At 37.6% G+C, this 21682-nt stretch overlaps 1 protein-coding gene across 1 annotated transcript in view; it reads left to right on the top strand.

Annotated features, from left to right (window-relative positions):
• ROBO1 (roundabout guidance receptor 1) overlaps positions 1 to 21682 on the top strand; it is a 328596-nt gene that overhangs the window by 221509 nt on the left and 85405 nt on the right. Inside the window, exon 4 of the mRNA XM_075033941.1 lies at positions 20236 to 20356. Coding sequence (XP_074890042.1) covers positions 20236 to 20356 — 121 coding nt within the window. The remainder of the gene's footprint in view (positions 1 to 20235; positions 20357 to 21682) is intronic.

The following is a 21682-nucleotide window of genomic DNA, read 5'->3' as shown; positions in this document are numbered from 1 at the left end:
TTTATTTCATTTTAATTGTTTTTCTTTTTGGGGGGCAGATTAAAGGGCAAGCAGCAATTTCCTATATGCCCCGGGAGGGTTAGAAAGAGAAGTGTATTTTTTCTTCTGATTCCCAATATGTATTTGTTGGCCCCCAGCAACTTCCTTTCTTCCCAGTCCTTTTTCTTCCTTCTGTCTCTTTTTCTCACTCCCTGAGAGGGTTGGCTTCCCACTCTACCTCTCTTTTTTTTCCTTTGTCTGCTGATCCTTGCAATGGTGGCTTCCTCGAGGATCAAGAGTAGTTTTTGTTAATGATTTATATTTCTTCTGCTATTAATATTGCTTCCTCTGGCAACAGAACTGGAGCTGCTGTGAGTTAACTTGGCACCCCAAGGGGAAAAAAATGTAAAAGATTGTGAAAAATAATTTGGAACCACACAACTGTCCCAGAAGATAGTGAGATTGGCTCTAAATCTTGCTGTTTCTTGCTCTTAGTTTTTCCAAAATGTGACCTTGTTTCTCTGTGTTCACACTTAAAGCTCTGTTTCAGGGTCCCTGTTGCTCCTGCTGGAGTCTCTTTGTTCTCCAGCTTCCACAGATCATTCAAATTGTGTCTTCTGGATTATGTCCCTTGTTTTCTGTTCTGACCATGACATGTGCTTCTGTTGTCTCCTGCATTATCATCAGGGCACCTTTCCCATCTTCCTCTTCAATTCTCTAATTCTCTCAGTGTGCCTGCGCTTTGCCCTGCCATGTCTAAACCACTCGAGTTTCCACATTTGCACAACCACTCTGTCTGTGTTTAAGACTTTTCAGGGTATCTTCTGCTACGCTGCTACTTCCCATGTCATTTTTTTATTATCACAGGCTTATCTGAGCTCTTTTCAGTGGTATGTTAGTCTTTGATTAGCATTTGTCGCATCGTTTTATACAGTTTGTGGGGGTTTTTTGGCTGATCCGTAAAAAACATTGCTGCCTTCTACAGAGGACCCTGCTCATCTTGGAAGGCTGTAAAAAATCAAATAGCCTGGGCTAACAGAAAGAAGAGAAAATGTTAGACATACTTTCATTTTTGTATTCAGTTTCCTCTTTCTCTTCTTCATCCTATTTGGAGTCTTACCATATCCGCATCATTTTTCGGACTCAGCTCTTTGGGTCAAAACTTTTCACGTCTAACCCATCCACGAGTCGTTTCCAACTCAGACCACAGCTGTTAATAGTGACAGCTTGTATTTCTACACGCACTGAAGTAAATGTGGATTGAAAATCCTAACCTGTTACAAGATTCTCTCCTCACAGCTTTTTGCAGGTTTGCCATTTTAAAGAGCATAGCTATGCAGAGTTTGTCAGGCAGATGTGAGCTCATTCAGTTCGCTCTTTGAATCGACCAGAAGCCATATGGCAGCGGTTAATGTGGCGCCGAGCCTGAGCTAATAAGCCCTGCTGAGAGACAGGCTAGATCACTCCGGCACGGTATTGTACTAATATGGCCACACAGCTCCTGTTGCGCTGAGGGTAAGGGCAAAATGAGCTTGTGTTGTCTTGCAGTCTCCACGCGCCAAGCCAAAGCAAATGGCCTGAAAACGCCCATGTGGACATTCCCTTCCTTCTCTATAGCTCTTACAGTCAACTGTCACAAATACTTCTTTGGGGGACAAGATGCTTTCTCCATTAGTGTGATGTTTGCTGCAAGAAAATGGTGAGGAAAAAGCCCGTTAGTCTAAAGTGTTTGAGTCGTGCTCAATGCCTGACATTGTTCTAATTGGTTTAAATGGCTCATTATTAACCCTGAATCTTCTGTGCAAGGTTGCTGGATAAAGTGTAGGACAGAGTAACCCATGCGTTGATTCGTATGTGATGTGATCTGTCTTTTCAGTAGACATCTCTGAAGAATAATATTGGCCTGTGGAATTAATTGAAAGGGGAGAGAGCATCGTGACGCAGGGCAAAAGGGTGGCCCAATATCAAACATCTGCAGACTGGGGAGGACACCAGGTTCTGTAGGCTTGTGCTGGCTATCACAGAGAGAAGATTTTGCCTTTAGGACCAAACTGACCTCCTGTGTTCCCAAGGGCATGCTTGGTAATAGTGTAACCTACCATGTGAGGTTATGAGATTTATAAACTATGTTCACACTAACCAAAACTACTGGAATTAAAACTCTTCATAATTCAGTGTTAGATTAAAAGGCTCGTTATGGTCATTTAATTGCTGGCTTTTTAAACCAAGTTATTGCTGATCATATTTTTCCTATAGCTAAGAGTATCTGTTCCTTCTGTTTTTTCTCACAACTTTCAAAAATGTTCTTTTGCATCAGTGATGTGCATTGCATCAGCTATTTTGTCTTCTTGCCACTTAAAATAGGCATTAGACATGCATAACTATGGTTTCTTAGTATTGTTTCACCCAGCAGTAGTGAAAAGTACTCCTTTAATGTGAACTAAGTATATATTTTTCTATGCCTAACTTTATTTTATACTGATTTCTATTTTTAAGTATAAAAGTAAAGTGAAGAAGAATGGAGTGCTTTTGCAGATACTCTGCAGACTTAAAGGAATTTGAAAGCTCCTCACGGAGTCAAAATTCTCCACAGATTTTTTTTTGTCCCTAGCTGTGAACTGATGACCTAGATAGTAGAAGAAAATAAATGCCTGCAGCAAATAGAATATGTGTTAGATATCTGAGTTTTGAGACTTTCACAGGCCTAGACATTAGACTATCAGGATTTTCCTGTTAAAATAGCTTATTGAGAGTTTTGAACTTCTGGGACCATCTGAAATTATAGAAATGGAGTCTGGGAAGCTTCTCCTTAAAAAATAATAGAAAAACAGGTTGTTGTTATCTCAGACTAGGTTAATTGAGCAATCCAGAGCGTGTAGGTCTTTATGATTTGAATGTTTAGGAGCAAAGGTGATTTATTATGCTGAGAAAGTAAATTCTTTGTTTTGTTTGGCTGACAGTCTAGTTGTAGGGGTTTTTTGGGATGGGTAAGGGAGATGAAGAAAGGATGTGGGAGGGAAATTATTTCATCATTCATTTTATTCTTTTAATGAAAAAGAAACATTTTTGTTTGGTTAGTTTTTTAAGCAGTCAGGAAAGGAGCATTTGCCTATGTTACTTGCAATAAAGATGAAGATTGGGTTTAGAAAGTTAATTCTTCTCCTCCCCTCTGTTCATCATCTCTGTGGAGATCCTACATGTAGAGTGTGGACATCCTCCTTTAAGGTAAAACTCCATTTTTGGAATCACCAGGGACTGCTGTGCTGTGTGCCTTCTCTGATTCCTTATCATGAGCAAAACCAATGAGAAGCAAAGCAATATTTGAAGAATCAGACTTTTAAAGCCTTTTAATGAATCTGACACACTGAACATTAGGACTTACACTGGGAAGCGTGCACACCGTGTACAGGCAGAAAACACATTCGGAGTAGAGTTCAGTCCATTGGATGTGGGACTTAGGATCCCTACAGATCAAATGTGCAAAAAAGCACTAGAAATTTTCTGCGTTCCAAGGTTCTTTCATGCAGACTCCTGGACCTGTGAGCCTTTTACTTTATTTTTTACTGTATTTGCATTTACATTATACTTGTATACAGGGGTATTTCCATTAATAAAGCATGCAAGACCTTTTAATACACAAATATCCTACAGAAATCAATGTATTATTTGTGGCAAGTCTGTATCAGTGAAGTGAAGCAACCCAGCTTCTTACTGTGTTCACTATTTTCCAAACACTGAAACCCTCTCCATTTGGAAGGGGGGGTGGGAGTGGAGGGCTGGTGTACATTTTTGTTACTGAAACTCTCTAGTGGACCTTATAAATTTGATTGTTCTTGGCATTTTTGGTATTCCTAGTTACTCACACACCGCAGCAGCCACATGTTGTCACTTAAAATCTAAATATCGGGTAACTGCTAACTGAGACTTTATTGTGTAACATGCTTTTTTTCAGAATTATTTTTGTAAAGTAAAAATGACACTAACTCTAAAAGCATGTTTAATAAAACCTCAACAATCTATGTGCTGAGTTTGCACATACTATGTTCTCAAAATCAAAAGAAAAATGTAGAATAAAAATAGTAGAGAAGAACAGTGCCCATTTTTGGAGCCTTGAACAGATGTAAGTGATTACAACGTCGTGTTTGGTTTGCTTTGATTTTTTGGTCTACTTTTTGAAAGTTCTGTCAACTTCATTTTTGCTTTTTTCACTTTGTTTGGATAGTTTTGCCTTACTGAGTTTCCTGTGATGCTTCTGGTTATGTGAAAAGTCTAGTCCAAATCACAGCACTTCAAAAATAATAATTTTTCAGTTCTTGGGTTTCCTCAACTCAACAGAGTACTTCTCTCTCTCCAGGTAATAATATACTCACAATTACTTACTGCCAAGTTCAGATATTCACCACGTGCAGTAGTGTGGGTCTAACATACACATTGCAGAGTGTTATTCCAGACTCCTGTGTAATCTTATGCAGGACCAAGTCTGCCTTCTTATGGGTGCCCTCCTTGAAAGGGAAAATAAAAAAAGCTACTTTCTTTCCTTATCTAGCTGTAGGACAATTCTTTCTAGTACTCATGCTGCATTGAGCAATTAATTGATCTTTTTTTTCCTCGTGAAAAATCATTATCTAACAAGAATCTATTTGGCACATGGTCACATAAAGACTGTTCTTTTATTTAACATGGAAGGGTGGGTGGTTAGTTATACTTCGATCTAATTATACTCATTTTCTTCTAACTCAACAGCTTTGCTGTTGCCTCTCTCTTTGCTGGTGTTGTTAGTTGCCTCCTTGCCTTTGCTAGGCCTCCTGGTTCTGGCTGCACTGGGGAGAATAAATTACACAGAGATAAGAGGGGGGAAAGTGAGTAAAGTTCTTCTCCCTATATGTTTAAGAGAGAATAAAAGCCACAAACCTTCCAGGGAAAATAATGCTGTTAAAAAAGTAAAACTTGATAAAGTGAAATGCTTTCCTGGTGTATATCTTGAAATATTTTTAGTGCTACATGGAATATATTTAATTTTGAAACTAGCTATAGACATGTATGCTTAAGTAACTTTGCCTTCCCTCACAGAACGTGAAGTTTGGCTCCTTGAACAAAATGATTATGACTCAAGTTCTCATTAACTGTAAGTTTGTGTATTTTGCATCATTGCTTTTCCAAGTGGCTATGCCATTCAGAATGCCAGGGTTTTGAAAGTGAAAGACGTTGACATAATGGCTCAGGCTTGCTTCCACCATGGCCCACATTTCAGACCCTGCAGATCTTGCTCTTCCCATTCATCTGAAATCATTAGTCTCTTAGGACTAGTTTGAACTTTGGGGATCAGTTTGAGCATTTCTCTTGGAGGAAGACCTGACACAAATCAAGTAGGAAAAAAATTGCTTGTTCAGGGTTAAGTGTTACCATAGAAGTTGCAGGTAGCTGATTGAAGCTAGTTTATTGTTCATGGTAGGCATTCCAGGAATGAGTGGTTCTGCTCTCTGGCAGATCTGTACATTGAATAGAATTAAAGATGAGCTGTTTTTACCATGAGACTATACAGTCATTGCAACACAATTTTTAGAAGTGAGCTGCAAAATGTTTTCCTACAGAGGAAATTATTATACAGTAAAGGAAAGATTGCCTTGAGGTAGAAAGTCTGCAAGCTAAGCAAAGCAGAGTGCTGGGCTGCTGCAATCTTCCCGTGTGACTTTGGGCAAGCCTTGAAGTTGTTCAGTACTTAGTCAGCATTTCATGAGTCGTGGGACTGAATTTGTTCATACATGTAAAGCAGCCTGACACTATTGCAACAAAGCTGTGTTGTGCCACTTTGCTGAAGTGCAAGGTGTTATTACATCCTAAATAATGAATAGGCTCTTTTTTTTTTAGACAAAATACTAGAGTAATATTCTCACTTATGTACTCAGGCCATGCTCTGTTCTAGGTGTTTGTGATTATATAATACGTGCAGGATCTAGCCCAGCTACAAATATTTTGAGATTTTCTTTTATTTTAAAGAAAACATACATTTACCATTCAAGTTATATGCTGAAGTGTCAAAGTGGTTTTGAAATTATTGTCCCTAGTATTCAATGATATCAGAAGTTTATTAATAAACTAGGAAACTTTATAGTAGGTGCTTTGCATGATTATAACTCCTGGGAAATTTGCATTCACAATGACTATCATTAGTATGTTTCATGAAAATACACTTTGAACACATCCTGAACTCTCAGTGTGAAAGTCAGGCATTACTGAAATCAGTGTGAGTATTAGCATTGTCTTCACTGAGACTAATATTTCACCCTTTCCAAGAAAGTATATAGTATAATTTATAGCAAGGGAGAAGCCCCTTTTTGAAGTGCTAAATGAGTTGACATTCTTAATCTTTTTGTTGCTGTTGTTACTGCTTCACTTTTTGTTGTTACTGGCTTGTTTGTCATTAAGTTACTTTCCTTTTGGCAGCTGGAGTTTTATGGACATACTCCATATTCATTCTCATTTTTGTCCTAATGAGACTTTCTGCTAAGAAAATTTCCATGTTACGTGTCTTGCTGGTGTCTATTGCGTTTGTCATTCTTAAATATTAGGAAGCACCCAACTGGAGGTGACAGCTGTTACTCTACTTTTGTCGCCCAAAATCAAAGGCTGTGGTGGTATAAGAAGTCATCTATTGTATCTGCTATTCTTGAAGCTAACAAATGTAGGTAGTTGTAACAGGTTTTTCAGTAGGAGAAGAAACCTTTATTTTAGTAATCTGGACATTTTGAGTAGGACATGGGGAAATAACTTTCAAAATTTGCAAAATTAAGAGTAGATGGAGCAACCAGAGTAAATAAACCTGCAAGCCTGCTTTGCTAGTTATTTTTGATTCAAAAATAGAAGGTAACCTTTGAAAATGTTTGCTTTTAGGATTTCACCTGGTAGCGAACTGTGTTCTCCCTATGTTAACCATCTTAACGAAGGCCATTTCTTCTACTGCTATGCATATAAAGTTCAAGAAAAAGGCAGTTCTTCATCTTTGTAACATACACATTTCTTAGACTGCAGTGTCAGTTTTACTACGCTGCCCTGTCAATGAGTCTCAAATTCACCTTGAAGGATCACCCCTAGGGATGCCAGCTGAACCTTTGACCCTTCTGTTCTGACTGTCACCAAGGAGAGCACATCATTACAGCTTGCGATGTTCGGGATACCTGTTCATTTGGAACCATTATCAACCTACAGTGTTTCAGACAACTTAAACAGAAGCCTCAGTCTCTCATTGCTTTTTCATAGGAGTATGTTTTGATGATTTTTGAGAATGAATTCTATTTCTTCCTAATGTTGTGTTAAAATAGAAGTGAAATTTTAAAACTTACAGCTTTATCTGTTTTTCCTAAATTATTAAAATAACAACTATATGGCTATAAGCAAAAATAAAAAGATGAGGAAGCATTTTCTTTTTAAATTTGAAAGTGGGCAGATTCATGCCTGAACTGTTGCTTACAGTACTACATAGCTACATAGTGTAAAAAACTGTGTGGTGATAGACAAAAGGACATCATTAAATATTGCCTTTGTGGGATAAGTTCTAGCTACTGATAGGTTAAGGACACTTTTTTTTATTTGGAATTGTCTCACCAAAGTACCATGTTGGATAATTAGCTGCTTAAAATTCAAATAGGTTTTGGTTTGCTAACCCAGAAAATTATATTTGCAAATACTGCTCTTGTCTGTAGGACTGATACCTATTTTATAAGAGAAGTCTGTTGACACAGTTTTTCCAAGTACATATAAAAATATTGTTTTAATTCATTGTACCCTGTAAATGTGATCTTAGCAGAGTTCTTTTTTTTTCCAAGATAGTCCTCTGATAAAACACATGGGCCATTTGATTGGCCAGATCTACTTCTGGATACTGTTAATGGCCATCAGTTTTTTGTTCACAAAATAATAAAAGGAATAGATACCAAAGTTGGTTTTATTCTCTCTCCTACATTGTTTCAAATGACTTCCTATTTGTTCAGGTGCAGCAGAGGATGACAATGAAATTTTTGTTTCTTCTAATGGAGGAGATTACTTTTAATCCCAAGCAGCACACAGTCTTCTAGGTTTTACTTTTGTATTCTTTTCTCCTTACTTTCTACAAAATGCAGTCTTTAAAATAGGTCTACAGGCATTACACCTAGGTACCTATGTGCAGCATTCAGACTGTATGTGAAGTTATTCTATGACCACATTACAGAGTTGAGATACTGGGACAGTGTTGTATCCTTTGTGTCCTCTGTATAAACACTTTAAACACAATCTTTTAGGTAACAAGCCTTAAATCACTTACTCCTTTCACTTAGATTTATGTTATTTTCCTTCTCTTAGACTTGTCTGGAAACATAATAGTCAACAGCTACACTAACTCCAGTTAGGTGTGATCCAATGGTTTTTCCCTTTGGAAGCATTTAGACAGTAGTTGACAATGCCACAAAGGAGCTTTCTGAAAAGGAAAAGTATTGTTTATTTAACCACATGATCACACAAAAAAGAAACAACACTTCAAACCACTCTAATATCTACGTGCCTAGCTGACTAATTTAGCATGAAAAATTTCTTTCCGATGGAATCCCATATGTATACCTTCTTCCAAATCTCCCCTTAATGAGTTTTTGGTCTTCTACTCCTCAAGGAAGATGTGCATCTCATTAAATCCCTCTTCCTGCTTTGGTTTTTGCCTCCTCTTACATCTCAGGAATAGAGTTGCTGCTTTGGGCTACAAGTATGTCAGGCTCAGCAGAGGCCCGGTCCTCCGCTTCAAGGTGAATTTCTCCTAAGCATGTTTTGAAAAGTTACCATTAGGATCATAAGCTCATACCTTTGTGGTATATTTCCATGCAGTCCCACTATGAAAGTAGCTTGCTGTGTGAGCAGAATGAGCCTAGATCAAAATCTAACAAGTTATTAAAGGCAACATTTTAATATTCTATGTGTAGAATGGCCTGCGTATCAGATGATCTTTGCAGGCATGTTTGAAAGTGTCAGTAATAATATCTATAGTGCAGCATTTATGCTTTAGTTCTTACAGGTCTTGAACAAAAGTTTGAATCTAATAGGATTTTCCAGAATTTCTGTATTCAGAAATTTAAGGATTTTTAAGCATTTTTCTGAAATACAGTAGAAATATTCATATTATATTCTACCAAACATCTCTTGCCCAACTTTAGGTCCAGGGAAAACATGTAGCATTTCATTGCAATCCACTGAAAGAGGATCTCATCAAAGGACAAAACTTTTTAAGATTTTACGGCACTTTTGTCAAATGTGTAGTAACACATGGAACTATTTGAAAGGTGAAGAGAATCATCTGAATACTTTCTTCCCTCTATATCAAACATTCTCTAATATCATGACTTTTCTGGTCATGACTGACTTCCATTTTCAGTAAAATTTGGCTTTCTTTTTTCTTCAAAAAAAGTCAAAGGGCTGTCTAAGAAAAAGTCTGTGTGAAGTATACGAAGTATAATCCCTAATAGTGTAATGCCAAGTATAATGCACAGTTGATGAAGTCTTAGTTCAGCTGACTATTCTGGTTTTATGCTTACCATACTTGAGGGTTTTTAGAACTTTCCCCCATAATTTCTGAATGTTTATTCAGGGTTTGAAAACCATGTTACTAGTCTTCCATTAAAAATGAATTTGCAGTGGTAGCAAGTATCATCTTTTCTGGACATCAGTAAGCAAAACCAGTGGATCTGTGTTGGAACAAACAAGTCCTCTAAGATAAATGAGGGTGAACTTTACTGTTAACAAAATTTTCTGTAAGGTTTTACCTTGGTGCAGACATCAGAGTACTGGTGTGACCTACTGAAATTTGTGTATGTATTGCAGTAGTAGTTGATCCTGTTAATGTTTGTTTGCATTGGAAAAGAAGGCAAGAAGACTAAGGAAGCTTATTGATAAGGGTTGGGTTTTTTTTTGCATAGGTACTATCAAGACAGTCCTTTGCCGCATTCCATGCCTGTTCACGTACATCAACTTCCCCAGCATTCTTTACTGTGTGTTTTTGCATCATTTTCATTGCCTTTCCTTGAGGGAAAGCACGGGAAGGAAGTCAGGAAAGGAAAAATTTGCAGTAACGGGAATAACACAGAGAAATGCCAGTCATAAATATTTCTGCTAGAAATATTTTTATGTATTTGGGATCCTGATTGGAGTCATAGAGTGTCTCAGGAGTGGCGAGTTCAAACCTTGGTGTGGGGCTCCAGCTGAGGGCAGCTCTTATTTGTCCCATTTGTAGATGGTCCCCAGTCGGTCAGGGTGGCATTCAGTGGATGGCATGCTATGGGCTACAGGCATGCAGCACCTTTTGGTGACCTGCATTCAGGACCAGATTTTGAAAGTGGAATTGCAAACTAAACTACCTGGACATGTCAATATGTCCATCTCATAGTCAGAAGTGTTGACTACCCCTTAGCTTACCCAGCACCCAAGGCCTCCTAACTTTTGCCATCTGCTTTTGAAAAATTTGGCCAGAATGTTAGATAGATGAGTCTTTTAAATGCGAAAGTATATCTTCTCTTCTGTTTGTCATGCTAGGTAGCTGGCAAAGAAACAGTAATGTCTTTAGAAGTTAAGTGTTTACTTCAGACTGAACATTTGGGTTTGTATCTGTTTTGGAAGCATAGTGTGGCTGTTCCTGTGTTTTTAGGGAGAAGAGTTTACTATGGGAATGCAATTGCAGTTTTTAACTTCCTGTTGCTGTCATAAAAAAAGTTATTCATATTGAAGGAACTGAAATCTGATCAGGTAACACTCCTCATTTTCTGCAAAGATCACTTCCTATTCGTTATGTGTTTTTACACTGCTCACACAGAAGACATCAAAGCTTCTCATTTATGTTAGGATAGTACTAGTTTAAAAAAAGGCATGCAGACAGCCACAAGAAAAACTGGGAAAATGAAAGTGCTGAGTAATTTCAGTTTCTCTGCCATTTTTACAAGCCCATTCCACCAATAGCAAACTGCCACAAACAGGAGACCCTGATTTCCATGCAGAACTTGGCCAGCTCAATCGTAGTTTACTTTGCTTTGTAAATACAAGTGGAAAAACTGGAGCAGTGATATTTCCAGTGTCCAGAACAATTTCTCTCCCTTTCCAGCCACTTTTTTTTTTCCTCCACCTTTTCCATTGGTGCAGTTTACAATACCCTTTTAACAACAACAAAAATTGTGCCAGGAATTTAAACCCACAGTGACAGCTGAGAGGAATAGCAAGAAACTGCAGCAAAGGAAGCAATTATCCCAGCAGGGCTCCAGAGCCCTCCTGAATAGCTTGGGCAGTGCCCAACCGCGAGCAGGCGAGGCAAGGGAAGAGGCACCATTCTTCAGGCTTCAGTCTCTTCATTCTCCTTGGCTATTCACACTGTAACCACTTCCAGTTACACACTGAGCCATAAGCGGTTCACTGCTCCAAAGGCAAGGGCTGAGTGGGAAGAGCAGAACTGGTAGGCAACCTGTTCTTGCTGACGCTGGAGCCGGATTTCTCAGTGGCAAGCCTAGCAGTAGCCCACAAACAACAGCTCTCGGAGGGTATCGTAGTTAGAGGATGGTGATGGGAAATGTGGGAGCATCAGGGAGCAATGATCCCAATGCACATAGAGAATGGGAACAGTGTACGCTTTGTTCTGCTTGATTGCAACCTGCGCTGGCTTATTTTAGGATTAACAGAAACTCCAAGTAGCTCCTGGCTTCACTGTCCATTGCTAAAGATCAGCTTATATTGCATAGTCCCCTGTGGCAACAGAGGGCTGAAAATTTGTGAATGGATTGAGATCTGCAGGTCACTCACAGCCTGTTGAGTCTCTCTGGAGGATCTAAAGTTGAGCACGAAAACAAAAATAGTGGTGCTGGGCTGCCATGTGAGCTGGGGAAACTGGGAGATTTGATCCTCACCTCTCTGTGCATACATTCTCCTCCTTATACCTTGTAAGTTTAAATTTTAGCATCTTCCAAGCAGGGACCTTATCTGTAGCTGTAATGCCTCGCCCAGTGGCTTTTCAGTGTTCCTTCAATAAAAATGAAAGTTACAGTCAGATTTGCTTGTGGTTACCTGTGACTGCAGGTTTTTACCTCAGCTTGTGTGCAGACCACAAAAAATACAAGGAGATTTGTGATTTATGATTTGCATGTGCTGCAGTCACAAGAGGTGCAGTGATCGGTGATGGAAGAGTGAAATGTGGCAGATTAATATATGCCTTTTGTGTTTAATTATTCATGAAAAATAAACAAAGTGGTCCAGGTGTTCCTTTTTTTGGCATTGTGACACAAATGATGTGAAAGGTTTAATGTTTTCACAACTTTGTATGTCCAGCATAGCCTTAGTGTAAAAGTTAGAGTTCTGCTAAGCTTAGGCTGTCAGAGATAAATGCAGTAGAAACTTAACCCAGGTTTATATGCTTTTTTTGAAGCACAGTCTCATTTCCATGACATGTCATCTTGGTCAAAAGTCAGAGAATCAGTATTTTTTTACTTATGTTAGAAAACATTTTATATTTTTTCAAGGTTACATTTTGCAAAATATTTGTGTATTTGTCATGTTTCATTGGTAGGGCCAACACTTCTTGGGCAGTAAACTTGATTATAGAGTTTTGAAGGAAAATGTTTTGAATGAGAAGTCAAATCTGTCTCAAAATTTAAAACTGTCAAAATACCAGCTTGGAAATGTATGAAAGAATCCGTTGCATTTTTTCCACCTGTGACAAATTTTATTTGCTTAGTTTGGTTCTCGGTTTGTATTCTGTGCCATAAAGGGCTCAGGTTTACCCTCAGAGGAAGTCAGAAATTCCTTCTTCCCTCAGGAAGCTACTGTGCCAGCTCCAGGGAGGAAAGCTTTCACAGGCAATCGAGCGCAGGAAGTACGATGGTCACGGGAGGGATCCGGGAGCCTGTAATTCACATTCCCTTCAGTGAGAAGCCAGCAGTGGGCAGCCAGTCTTAGAGGGGATGTGCCCTCTCCTCAAGGCAAGTGGGAGTCTGAGCCAAATCTGCTGCATCTCAGGTCACTGAATGACTAAAGCCAAAGCTGAAAATAATGACCTGCTGCACAGACCCATGCCAAGAGAAAAATTTTGAGTAATTCTTTTTTACTTCTATTCTCTCTTAGACCATGATGATTTTGTTGTTGTTGTTGTTTCACGATTGTACTTTTGAGTCTAGGAGAACCTTGGTTTTGCATGTTAAAGGTCTTTCTTTCTCTTGTGGGAGCTTATTGTAAAAGGCAACCTATGAATGTCTGTTTCAAGGCTCTTTGATAACTTAAGTCCTGTCAGAACAGTTCCCTTTATAAGACCCTATATCAAGACCTTGCAAAATCCCACATTTTGGAACAATGGCTGTGAGAGATCTGCACTCTGAGAAACGTCTTTCATCAGATTACAAGTCTTAGCGAAGTTTTATCTACCCATGCTTCTAAGCTTTGAAGTTGAAAGTTAGGACTCCGCTGTTGGAGACTTGTGCTCTGCACAACTCCTCTTTCCTTAGGGGAAAGTAGGAAATTTCCTATCAATGAACTACACGCCATGATACCGAGTTGTCTTGAATCCATGTCATTGTTCTTCCAACATTAACTCCAAGCTTAAAAAAGTAAGACAATGTCCGTCAATACCTACAATGACAATTAGGAACTGAAATCCCCTTGAAATCAGCAGCAGAGTCCATACCACTCTGAAATGGCATGGTGGTGGTACTCCTCGCCCCTTAACCCCCCCCCTCCCCCCCAGTGCTGCCTGTGGGGTTTAGGTGTACTCTGCAGGATGCAGAGTCACTGCAGGGTCTGGTCTGGTCTGGTCTGGTTGGTAAATGGGCCCTTGTGGTCCCTGGAGAGCCAGTCTGAAGCTGCCCCGGCCCCGCAGAGTGGCCTTGCGTCTGTCTTTTGCAGTGTAGGCACTCTCAGTGGGAAACAGGCTGCTAAATTCCTCTGTAGATTTGGCCTATGTTGTTTCCTTCATGGCTACCAGGTAGGAATTTTTAATATGTTTTAAAATTTGAGGTTTGTTAGGATTATTTTTCCATATTACATTTGTGATACTTTAGGTAACATAATTAAAAACTGAGATATTTTATGTGGCAAATTAACCCCAGCTGGTCTGGGATTTTATCCTTGGAGGTGTATAAATAACACAGTGGTGGTGATGCTTAAGAGAAAATTCCTGCGTAACAGATACTTCAAATCATCTGACTTGCTTAAGGGGAGAGAAATGAAGACATACCAGACACCAAGTTCAGTTCAAGTTCATTTTTATTTCTGATTTCAGTCATTGATTACAGTGAAAGCTACATATGCACCGGTGCATCCAGGGGAGATTCATGCATGAGGTTAAATATACAGTTATACAGAAATATCGTAATTGTCATTACAAACACATCATTCCCATGTTGGGCTCAGTTAGGCTTTCTTGGGGTCTTGCAGAAGGATTGGTTAGTTCCATATATTTTTCACTGACCCATAGAATGTGCTTATGTGTTGCCCATTAGTTAAGTTTAGTGTGTTTCCAGTACTCAGTAAATACCATTGTGAAAAACAGTTTCTGAGGCAAGTGTTTGCTACTTTTGGGGGGAGCGCAGGGGGCAGGTTCTTGGTAGAGCAGATTTAAGGCTGTGAAGGTAGTTGTAACATGCTTTTGTTGTAGGAGGATTTTAATCTTAGTTTATAATAAGAAAGGAAGTGTTACATAGTAAATGTTTTGTACTATAGCTGTGAAAACGTTTCAGGAAAGTATTATACTGGTCAAATATTTTCATATAAACATAGCTGTCTGTTCAGAAATTAGTTCTGATTAATGTGAGCCAATACGGCCTATTTTGAATTAAATCTTCCTTTGTGATTAACAAAAGCCAAATGTTTGTAGAAAGTAAGTTTGGGATTGTTACAATTTTAAACTTCTGAAAATTGTATATGCTGAGGTATGGATTTTTCTTTTCTGAAGTTGATTTATGAGATTCTGCGTATATGTTGGCTGTTTCCATGATCTTGTTAGTTGGGTGAAGTATCAAATGCATATGGTAATTCTGATATTTGGTGTCTTGTAATAATGCCAAGGGCCGAATAACCCTCAGCTGCCTCTGAAGTCACTAAACAATTCAGGACACAGATAACCCTTAAGCCTTTGTAGATATCCATCTTCTTGTAGATACAGCCATTAATAATGAGGCCATAAAAGAGGGGAAGGCAGTCTCATGAGCAGATTTGAATCCGATTCTGGCTCTGATGTATCCTGGCTGGATTGGCAGGGGTGCCAGAAGCAGCAGCCTGAATCTATTATCATTTTAACTACCTTAAATGCTCTTTCTTTTTAAGTAAAGCTGTCTTCCTGTGCATTTTGCACCATCCTTTATAGATTCTACCTTCAGGCCTGTCATCATTGCAAGACTGTTTTGTTGGTCTGTATGGCAGGGGGGGAACAATTGACTTGCACTTTGTCATGACAGATTTATGGCACAGAAAGACCACTTGAAAGTATGTTTTAAACTTCTTTCAAATAGAATTTTTTGGGTGTTTGATCTGGAGGAGGCAGCACATACCTTCCTGGGGTCCCAGAGAATGGAACCAAAAGCAGGACAGACTCCTCTGTCTGAACTTTGAAGTTGAACAAGAACTAACTTTAATCATTGTTGAAGACCTATTCCAAACATGTTTTGGTGTCTAGTGTCTGATATGTAAGCATGCTATAATAGGTAGGGAAGAATACATGGGATTCACAAAGCTTGAACAAGATACACATTTTTAAATACAAATTTAAGATAGGTATTAATTTAAACTCTTTTTTTACTCAACTTCGTTAAAACTACAATGTTGTCTTCTACTGCTGACATTCCATGCCTTACAGTCTATGCTGCAATGATAAGTTGTAATATGGATATACTAGTCTGTTCTGGGATGGTAGACTGCATAGAGGGAAATGGGCAAAGTCTGTATTTCCTAACTAAGAAATAAAAGCTCTGTTTTACTTGTATCTACCATTGGTGACAATATTAATTAAAATTGCCTGTACTCACCTTGTTCTTTAACTGTTCTGTTGTCATTTATAATTAGATGGTACATTTTTAAAGTAAAGACCATGTCTGACAGGTTAATATCACATGCCCATCACATTTCATTTAAATAAAATGTGATCTTATGTATGCTGTACTGTAGAAGACTGAAATATGTGAAATTTCTGATACTACATATGCAGAAGCCGTGGCTATACAAACAGACGTCAGTATTTCACTCTGCAGTCTACATTTCATTTTCTAATGGGTTTAAGTTTACTTTAGAATTATTTGAATTTACTAATGAAATTTATTTTTAAATTCAATATTTTTTAAAATTTTTTTTTTTAGAATTTCATTTATTAAATAGAATGAAGCTAGGAGCTAAAAGAAAGGTAAAAAAAATGCCAGTCACCTTTATATATGGACTTACCAAGCATTTAGCTCATGGCTTCATTCTTTCTCAGATTTCATAGCACATTTCTGTGAAAAGTAAATTAATCACCCACATATAAAAAACTATTTCTTAACACAGACAGATGGGTATGGATTTATACATACGGAAATTTACACACGCATACACAACACGCATAGGTTTATAAAATATGGTCTTAGACTAAGTGTATATATGTGCACAGTTATACTGAGTACTTGGTGGTATGTTGTAGAACCCTTGGGTAAGTTTTTATGGATTTGATTTATTGGCTGACCAAGTTGATTCATTATTTGTATATGATTTTTTGCTGCTGGGTGGCCATAATTTGCAATTCTGGACATAGTTAACTCTGTGGGTGCCTACAGTTTTCTGTATGAACATCTCCAACTATTGTTTAAAGAAATAAATTAAGTGGACTTGCTTGAATGAACAATTTACTCATGAGGAGGAAAATATGGTCAGGCAGGTAGGTCATAGAAAATAGCTGTCAATAAGTCTTTGTAAGTCACCATGCTATCATATATTCTCTTAACCTACATACAACAATCCATACATGTTACAGGCAACTGAAGATCATCTGTGAACCGCTGATCACAATCTTTTTCTGTCATCAGTATTCAGTGCTATTCTTGTATTCTCTACTTGCACAGCCCTGATAAATTTGCTGGTAGGTACAGAACAGAACAAAATCCTGAAAAGGCATGAAGCATCGAAATGTGCCTTGGCATGATTTCTGTATAAATGAAACATGATACTTACTTCCATCTTTTCAAAATTGGACTTAAAGCTGTGGCAGTTAGCAAAGCAATTCTTTTCCCATGATATGCAGTACCTACCAGGGTAATGGAATCAAACTGTTTGCTGTATCTTGTTTACTAGGAAGAAAGGACTTCTCTTTGTATTAAATACAGTAGGTAACAACTCTTCTGAAGTTTTGGGATGAAATATTACACTGCCTGTCACTTTTTCAAGCCATTATATCATTTGCCTCTATAAAGTCCAGCTGGTGTATTCTGGGGCAGAGGCACAAATATGACAAGAGCTAAAGCACTCAAATTAAAACTCCTTGATTAACTGTTAAGTATCCACAGACTATAAGTAGTTCTAATTTGCAGGATTTCAGGTATTGCCCCCAAAGGTGGTTTGGCTCTTTACTTCTCTAAATACTAAATAGGAATTTACAGTACTAGACTTACTGGATATGAACATAGTAACACAAAGAAATGTAGCAGTGATACTTTCTGTGTTCCTACAAAAATTCACATGCATGTAGTTCATTGTTCTAAAAGCCATTGGTCTACAGTCCATATTTCTAGGATTTCCTATTGAGAGAACAAGTGGCAAACATTGAATGTAGAGAACATAAATTTGTCATAGCTAGAGATTTGATTTGCAATGTCTTGTTAATGAATACGAGGGCTTGATCAATATTACTGAGATGGTGGGTACCTATTTGTTCAGATTTAATGGAAAGCTTGGGTAGTGACCAACAGTGGAAGTACGCTTTCTTCTAGCCATCTGTGAATGCTCTAGTTACAGACGTGTAATTCCACGTACACTTGTGGTGCTTTTTATTGTAACTGTGTAATTCATCACAATTTAATGTAGCATAGCCATGATTGCAGCTAAAGTTCTAAACCCTTCTTCTGTTTTAAGGAAAACAAACAAACAAAAAAGATCAACAAATGAAAACCCCTGGGAAAAATAAATCAAATGTGTTCAGAATTCCATCTTGGAAGCACAGCTTCCTTTAGTAAGCTTGTCACATCTTTGGAAGTCTGCCTCAACATCCATGAGGGAATGTTTTCTCTTATGTAAATCTCAAATAACTTGGAAGAAAAGCAGCTTTCAGTGTTTTTTTAGTTGTTCAAATGTTTCTGCTTTAATGCTTCCCTCCATCTATGCTTTTAAGAGAGTCTTGTAGTGATTCCTAGAAGAAATTCCTAGGATAGTTCTTGCTAGGGGTTACAGTTAGTACAAAATACACAGCTGTGTCATATTGTAATGGGCTTGATTGGGATTTTCTGGAGAGATAAAATCACAGAGGAGTACAAATGCTGCTGAACATCAGTAGGACTTAAGTTCTTAAGACGTGTGAAAATCACTGCTTTTAGTTTTCATGGGTTTGAAATCGTTAGCTGAGTTGGTAAATTCTTGTGATATGTAAATGTATTTCTTTGTTAAATCCAGTGCATTCAAGATTGATATACATGAAAAGTATGTATTTCTACATATGTATCTGGATATACAAATACCCAAAATGCATGTGGAAATCTTTCTAAAATTGTTCTTTTAAAATCCTGTGCATAGATTAATTGGAAATAAATAGCTTTCTGTGATTTAGGGAGATGTAAAACAGGAATAAATATAGATAGACTTCTAGTTATATTTTACATTTTCTTCTCACGCTTACCAGTTCAGCCAGTCAACAATGTAAAAATGCACACAGATTCTTGAAAAATGTGTATTTGCAGGTCACCTTTATTTTTTCATTCTTCATGCCTCAAATCCCCATTGAAATTTCAGCATTACTAGATTTCTGGATGATAAAGGACATATCTTTTCTGTTCCCAAACAACAAGTGCCAAAGGCAACAGAGTGAAATTTGTATGCAACACTATCTACGTTACACGTGCATGTTCATTTATCTCAATAACTGACTGTCATCTTTGTGTGCATACATCTTATAATGATAATAAGAGCCCAACACTGCTCAAGATGTCAAATTTTCAGGGATAGATTTCTAGCTGCAGGCAACTTGAGCAAAATAGCTCATATTAAGAACACTCTTCTCCTTGTCACTGACCACATTAGACCCTTTCATGTAGCTTCATATGTGGCTTTTATTTATTGTGTACTTCCAGCCATGACTTGAACTGCAGTGGTTTTCATATGTGATTGGACTCCTAAGCATATGTTCACTTACTTAAAAATGTAATTAATCTAATTAAGTAATGTTTTTGTATATTAAAGTAAACACGGTACATATTCAGTTGCCTACACAAATTCTGCTGCATTTTGGTGAACTTTGAAACTTGTTCAACCATTTTGTCAATCAAATGGGAGAATAAATACTTCTAAAGGGAGATCAGATATTTTCGTATGGATTTAATATATATTTTTATATAAAATAATAAGATTTGGAATCACAAAGGGGAAATATGTTTTCTAATTTGGGTGTTATTGGAATTCCATTATCTTCCAAAAGCTGAATTCAGAATTAAGAGTAGAATGTTACTCATTTCCCAGTATGGATTTAATTGCTTCTGCCATGCTGCTTATCGGCCTTTAAAATTACTTATTTAAAGGTGAAGAACTAAAGGATAAAACATTTCCTTCACAAACATAAAATTCATGAGTAATAATAAGCATGACCAATGATAGGATAACGTACACATATTTCTTGTCAAGAAAAAATAATTGTAGCACTTGATGTGAAAATGGGATTTATGTCTAGTGCTAATTTTTACTCTCCACCTGATTATATCAAACTGCAGCAGTACATGGGAAGCAATTGTAGTCCTTCTGGCCAACAAGCATTAAACATGCTGTTGAACAGCCAGTAGTACATTATGCAGAATGAAGAAGAGAGTAATAGGGGTCCAAATCTGAGAGATTTTAAAATACTGATGTAAAACTAGGAGGCAAGCTTTTTGCTTATGAGAAGGAAATTAGGTTAATAGCAATTATTTTTTTTTTCACTTTTTTGTATGATTTGGAAATTCACTGATAGCTTGTTTTGTTTCATTATCTGTAACAAAACCTTTTTCAAGTTAATAAATATTATTAAATCGCTAGTTCATATTAAAAATATTTTTTATTATCCTTGATTTGTCCTAGATCAGAGGAGGAAAGCTTATGATCACATACACAAGAAAGAATGATGCTGGCAAATACGTTTGTGTTGGAACAAATATGGTTGGTGAACGTGAAAGTGAAGTTGCAGAGCTCACTGTTTTAGGTAAGAACTCCTCCTTTAAGACTGTGTTAATGAAAATGTCCAACTTCTGTTTTTCCTAGTAAGCATTTTATCAAGGATCATTCTCATATATTTCCTTTTCAGTGTTTATGTTGAAAATGTTTTTTGTCATGGTTGTGTTCTAGCAAACGTGTGGCAGTTAATGGCTTTGCAAATCCACCTTGGGCTGTTTTTGCTGTCGGAAGACACTTTCTTTCTTAGTTCTCGAACTGAAAATAATTCCAGTGTCCATTGACTGGATAAGTATTGTAAAATAATACCAAAACAAAAATTAACATCACTGAGAAAGAGAGGCTTATTTTTTCCCTCTTGCTGAAGAAAATCAGAATTACTCTAGATTTCTATTCTAAATAATTATCCTTTCATTTATAGTGATGTATACTGAGTGTTACAAAGATACAACAGGTCTTCTTGTTCAAGTGATCCTAATGAAGTTCCTCTGAGCATCAAAAAATACATTTTCATTTAAGATAACTGAGCTTAGCTGAAATTTGCATTTTTGTTGCTATTGCAGAAAAGAAGCTGTAACTCCAAGTGCAATCTCAGAATTCCTTCAGCATGGGAGAATTGCCTCATGGTCACTGTAGATGCAGCAGTAGTTTTCATTCAAAATGTGTCCTGTGTTACTTTAAAGTAGGGGAGGCTTGAGGTAACACCTTCATTGTTTCTGCAGAAGGAATAGATTTTTTTATCATCACAGGATGAGAATATCCAAGCCACGGTTCATAACACACTGGTTTCCATCACAGCTTGGGGGGGGGGGTGTTATTTTAAATTCAGATTTAAGATCTGTCTTGTCAGTCTTCACTGCTTTTTAGAGTTAGGACTCAGGCAGCTTGAAGTCCTGTTCAAAGTTTTGCTTGAAGCAGGGTTTTCCATAACAAAATGAGGTTGTATGCCATCTTAAGGTTGTTGAAACTGAATATCCAGCAAGATAGCGTATAACTTTTTAGAAGCTAAAGAAGACTTCCTGTAATCCACTATACTGTTTTGGGGTTGTTTTTTTTTAATTTATAGACACCTTTGAAGCACTTTGGGGGCAAGTTTATTGTCAAATAGACTTTTAGAACTTCCAGTCAAAATCTACAATTGAAAGAAAGTTGTAGTGACATGAGTAAAGTCCTGGCACTGGGCTCCTAGTTAACTGTACCAGTTAATTGCTCATCACTAGTCTACTACTAACCAGGGAATCATGGTATGGACTGTTACGTAGTCCAGGCTGGAAAATATTACTCTTGCTGAACACCTGTAAGAGGGATACATTGCAGAGAGAGGTCTGTCTTTGCCTGTTTCTTCCTCTCATTTTCC

Source organism: Buteo buteo, chromosome 8 (assembly GCF_964188355.1).
Source record: "Buteo buteo chromosome 8, bButBut1.hap1.1, whole genome shotgun sequence".
NCBI lineage: Eukaryota > Metazoa > Chordata > Aves > Accipitriformes > Accipitridae > Buteo > Buteo buteo.
Note: the sequence above shows the minus strand (reverse complement) of the source record. Positions and strands in the feature narration are given on the sequence as shown.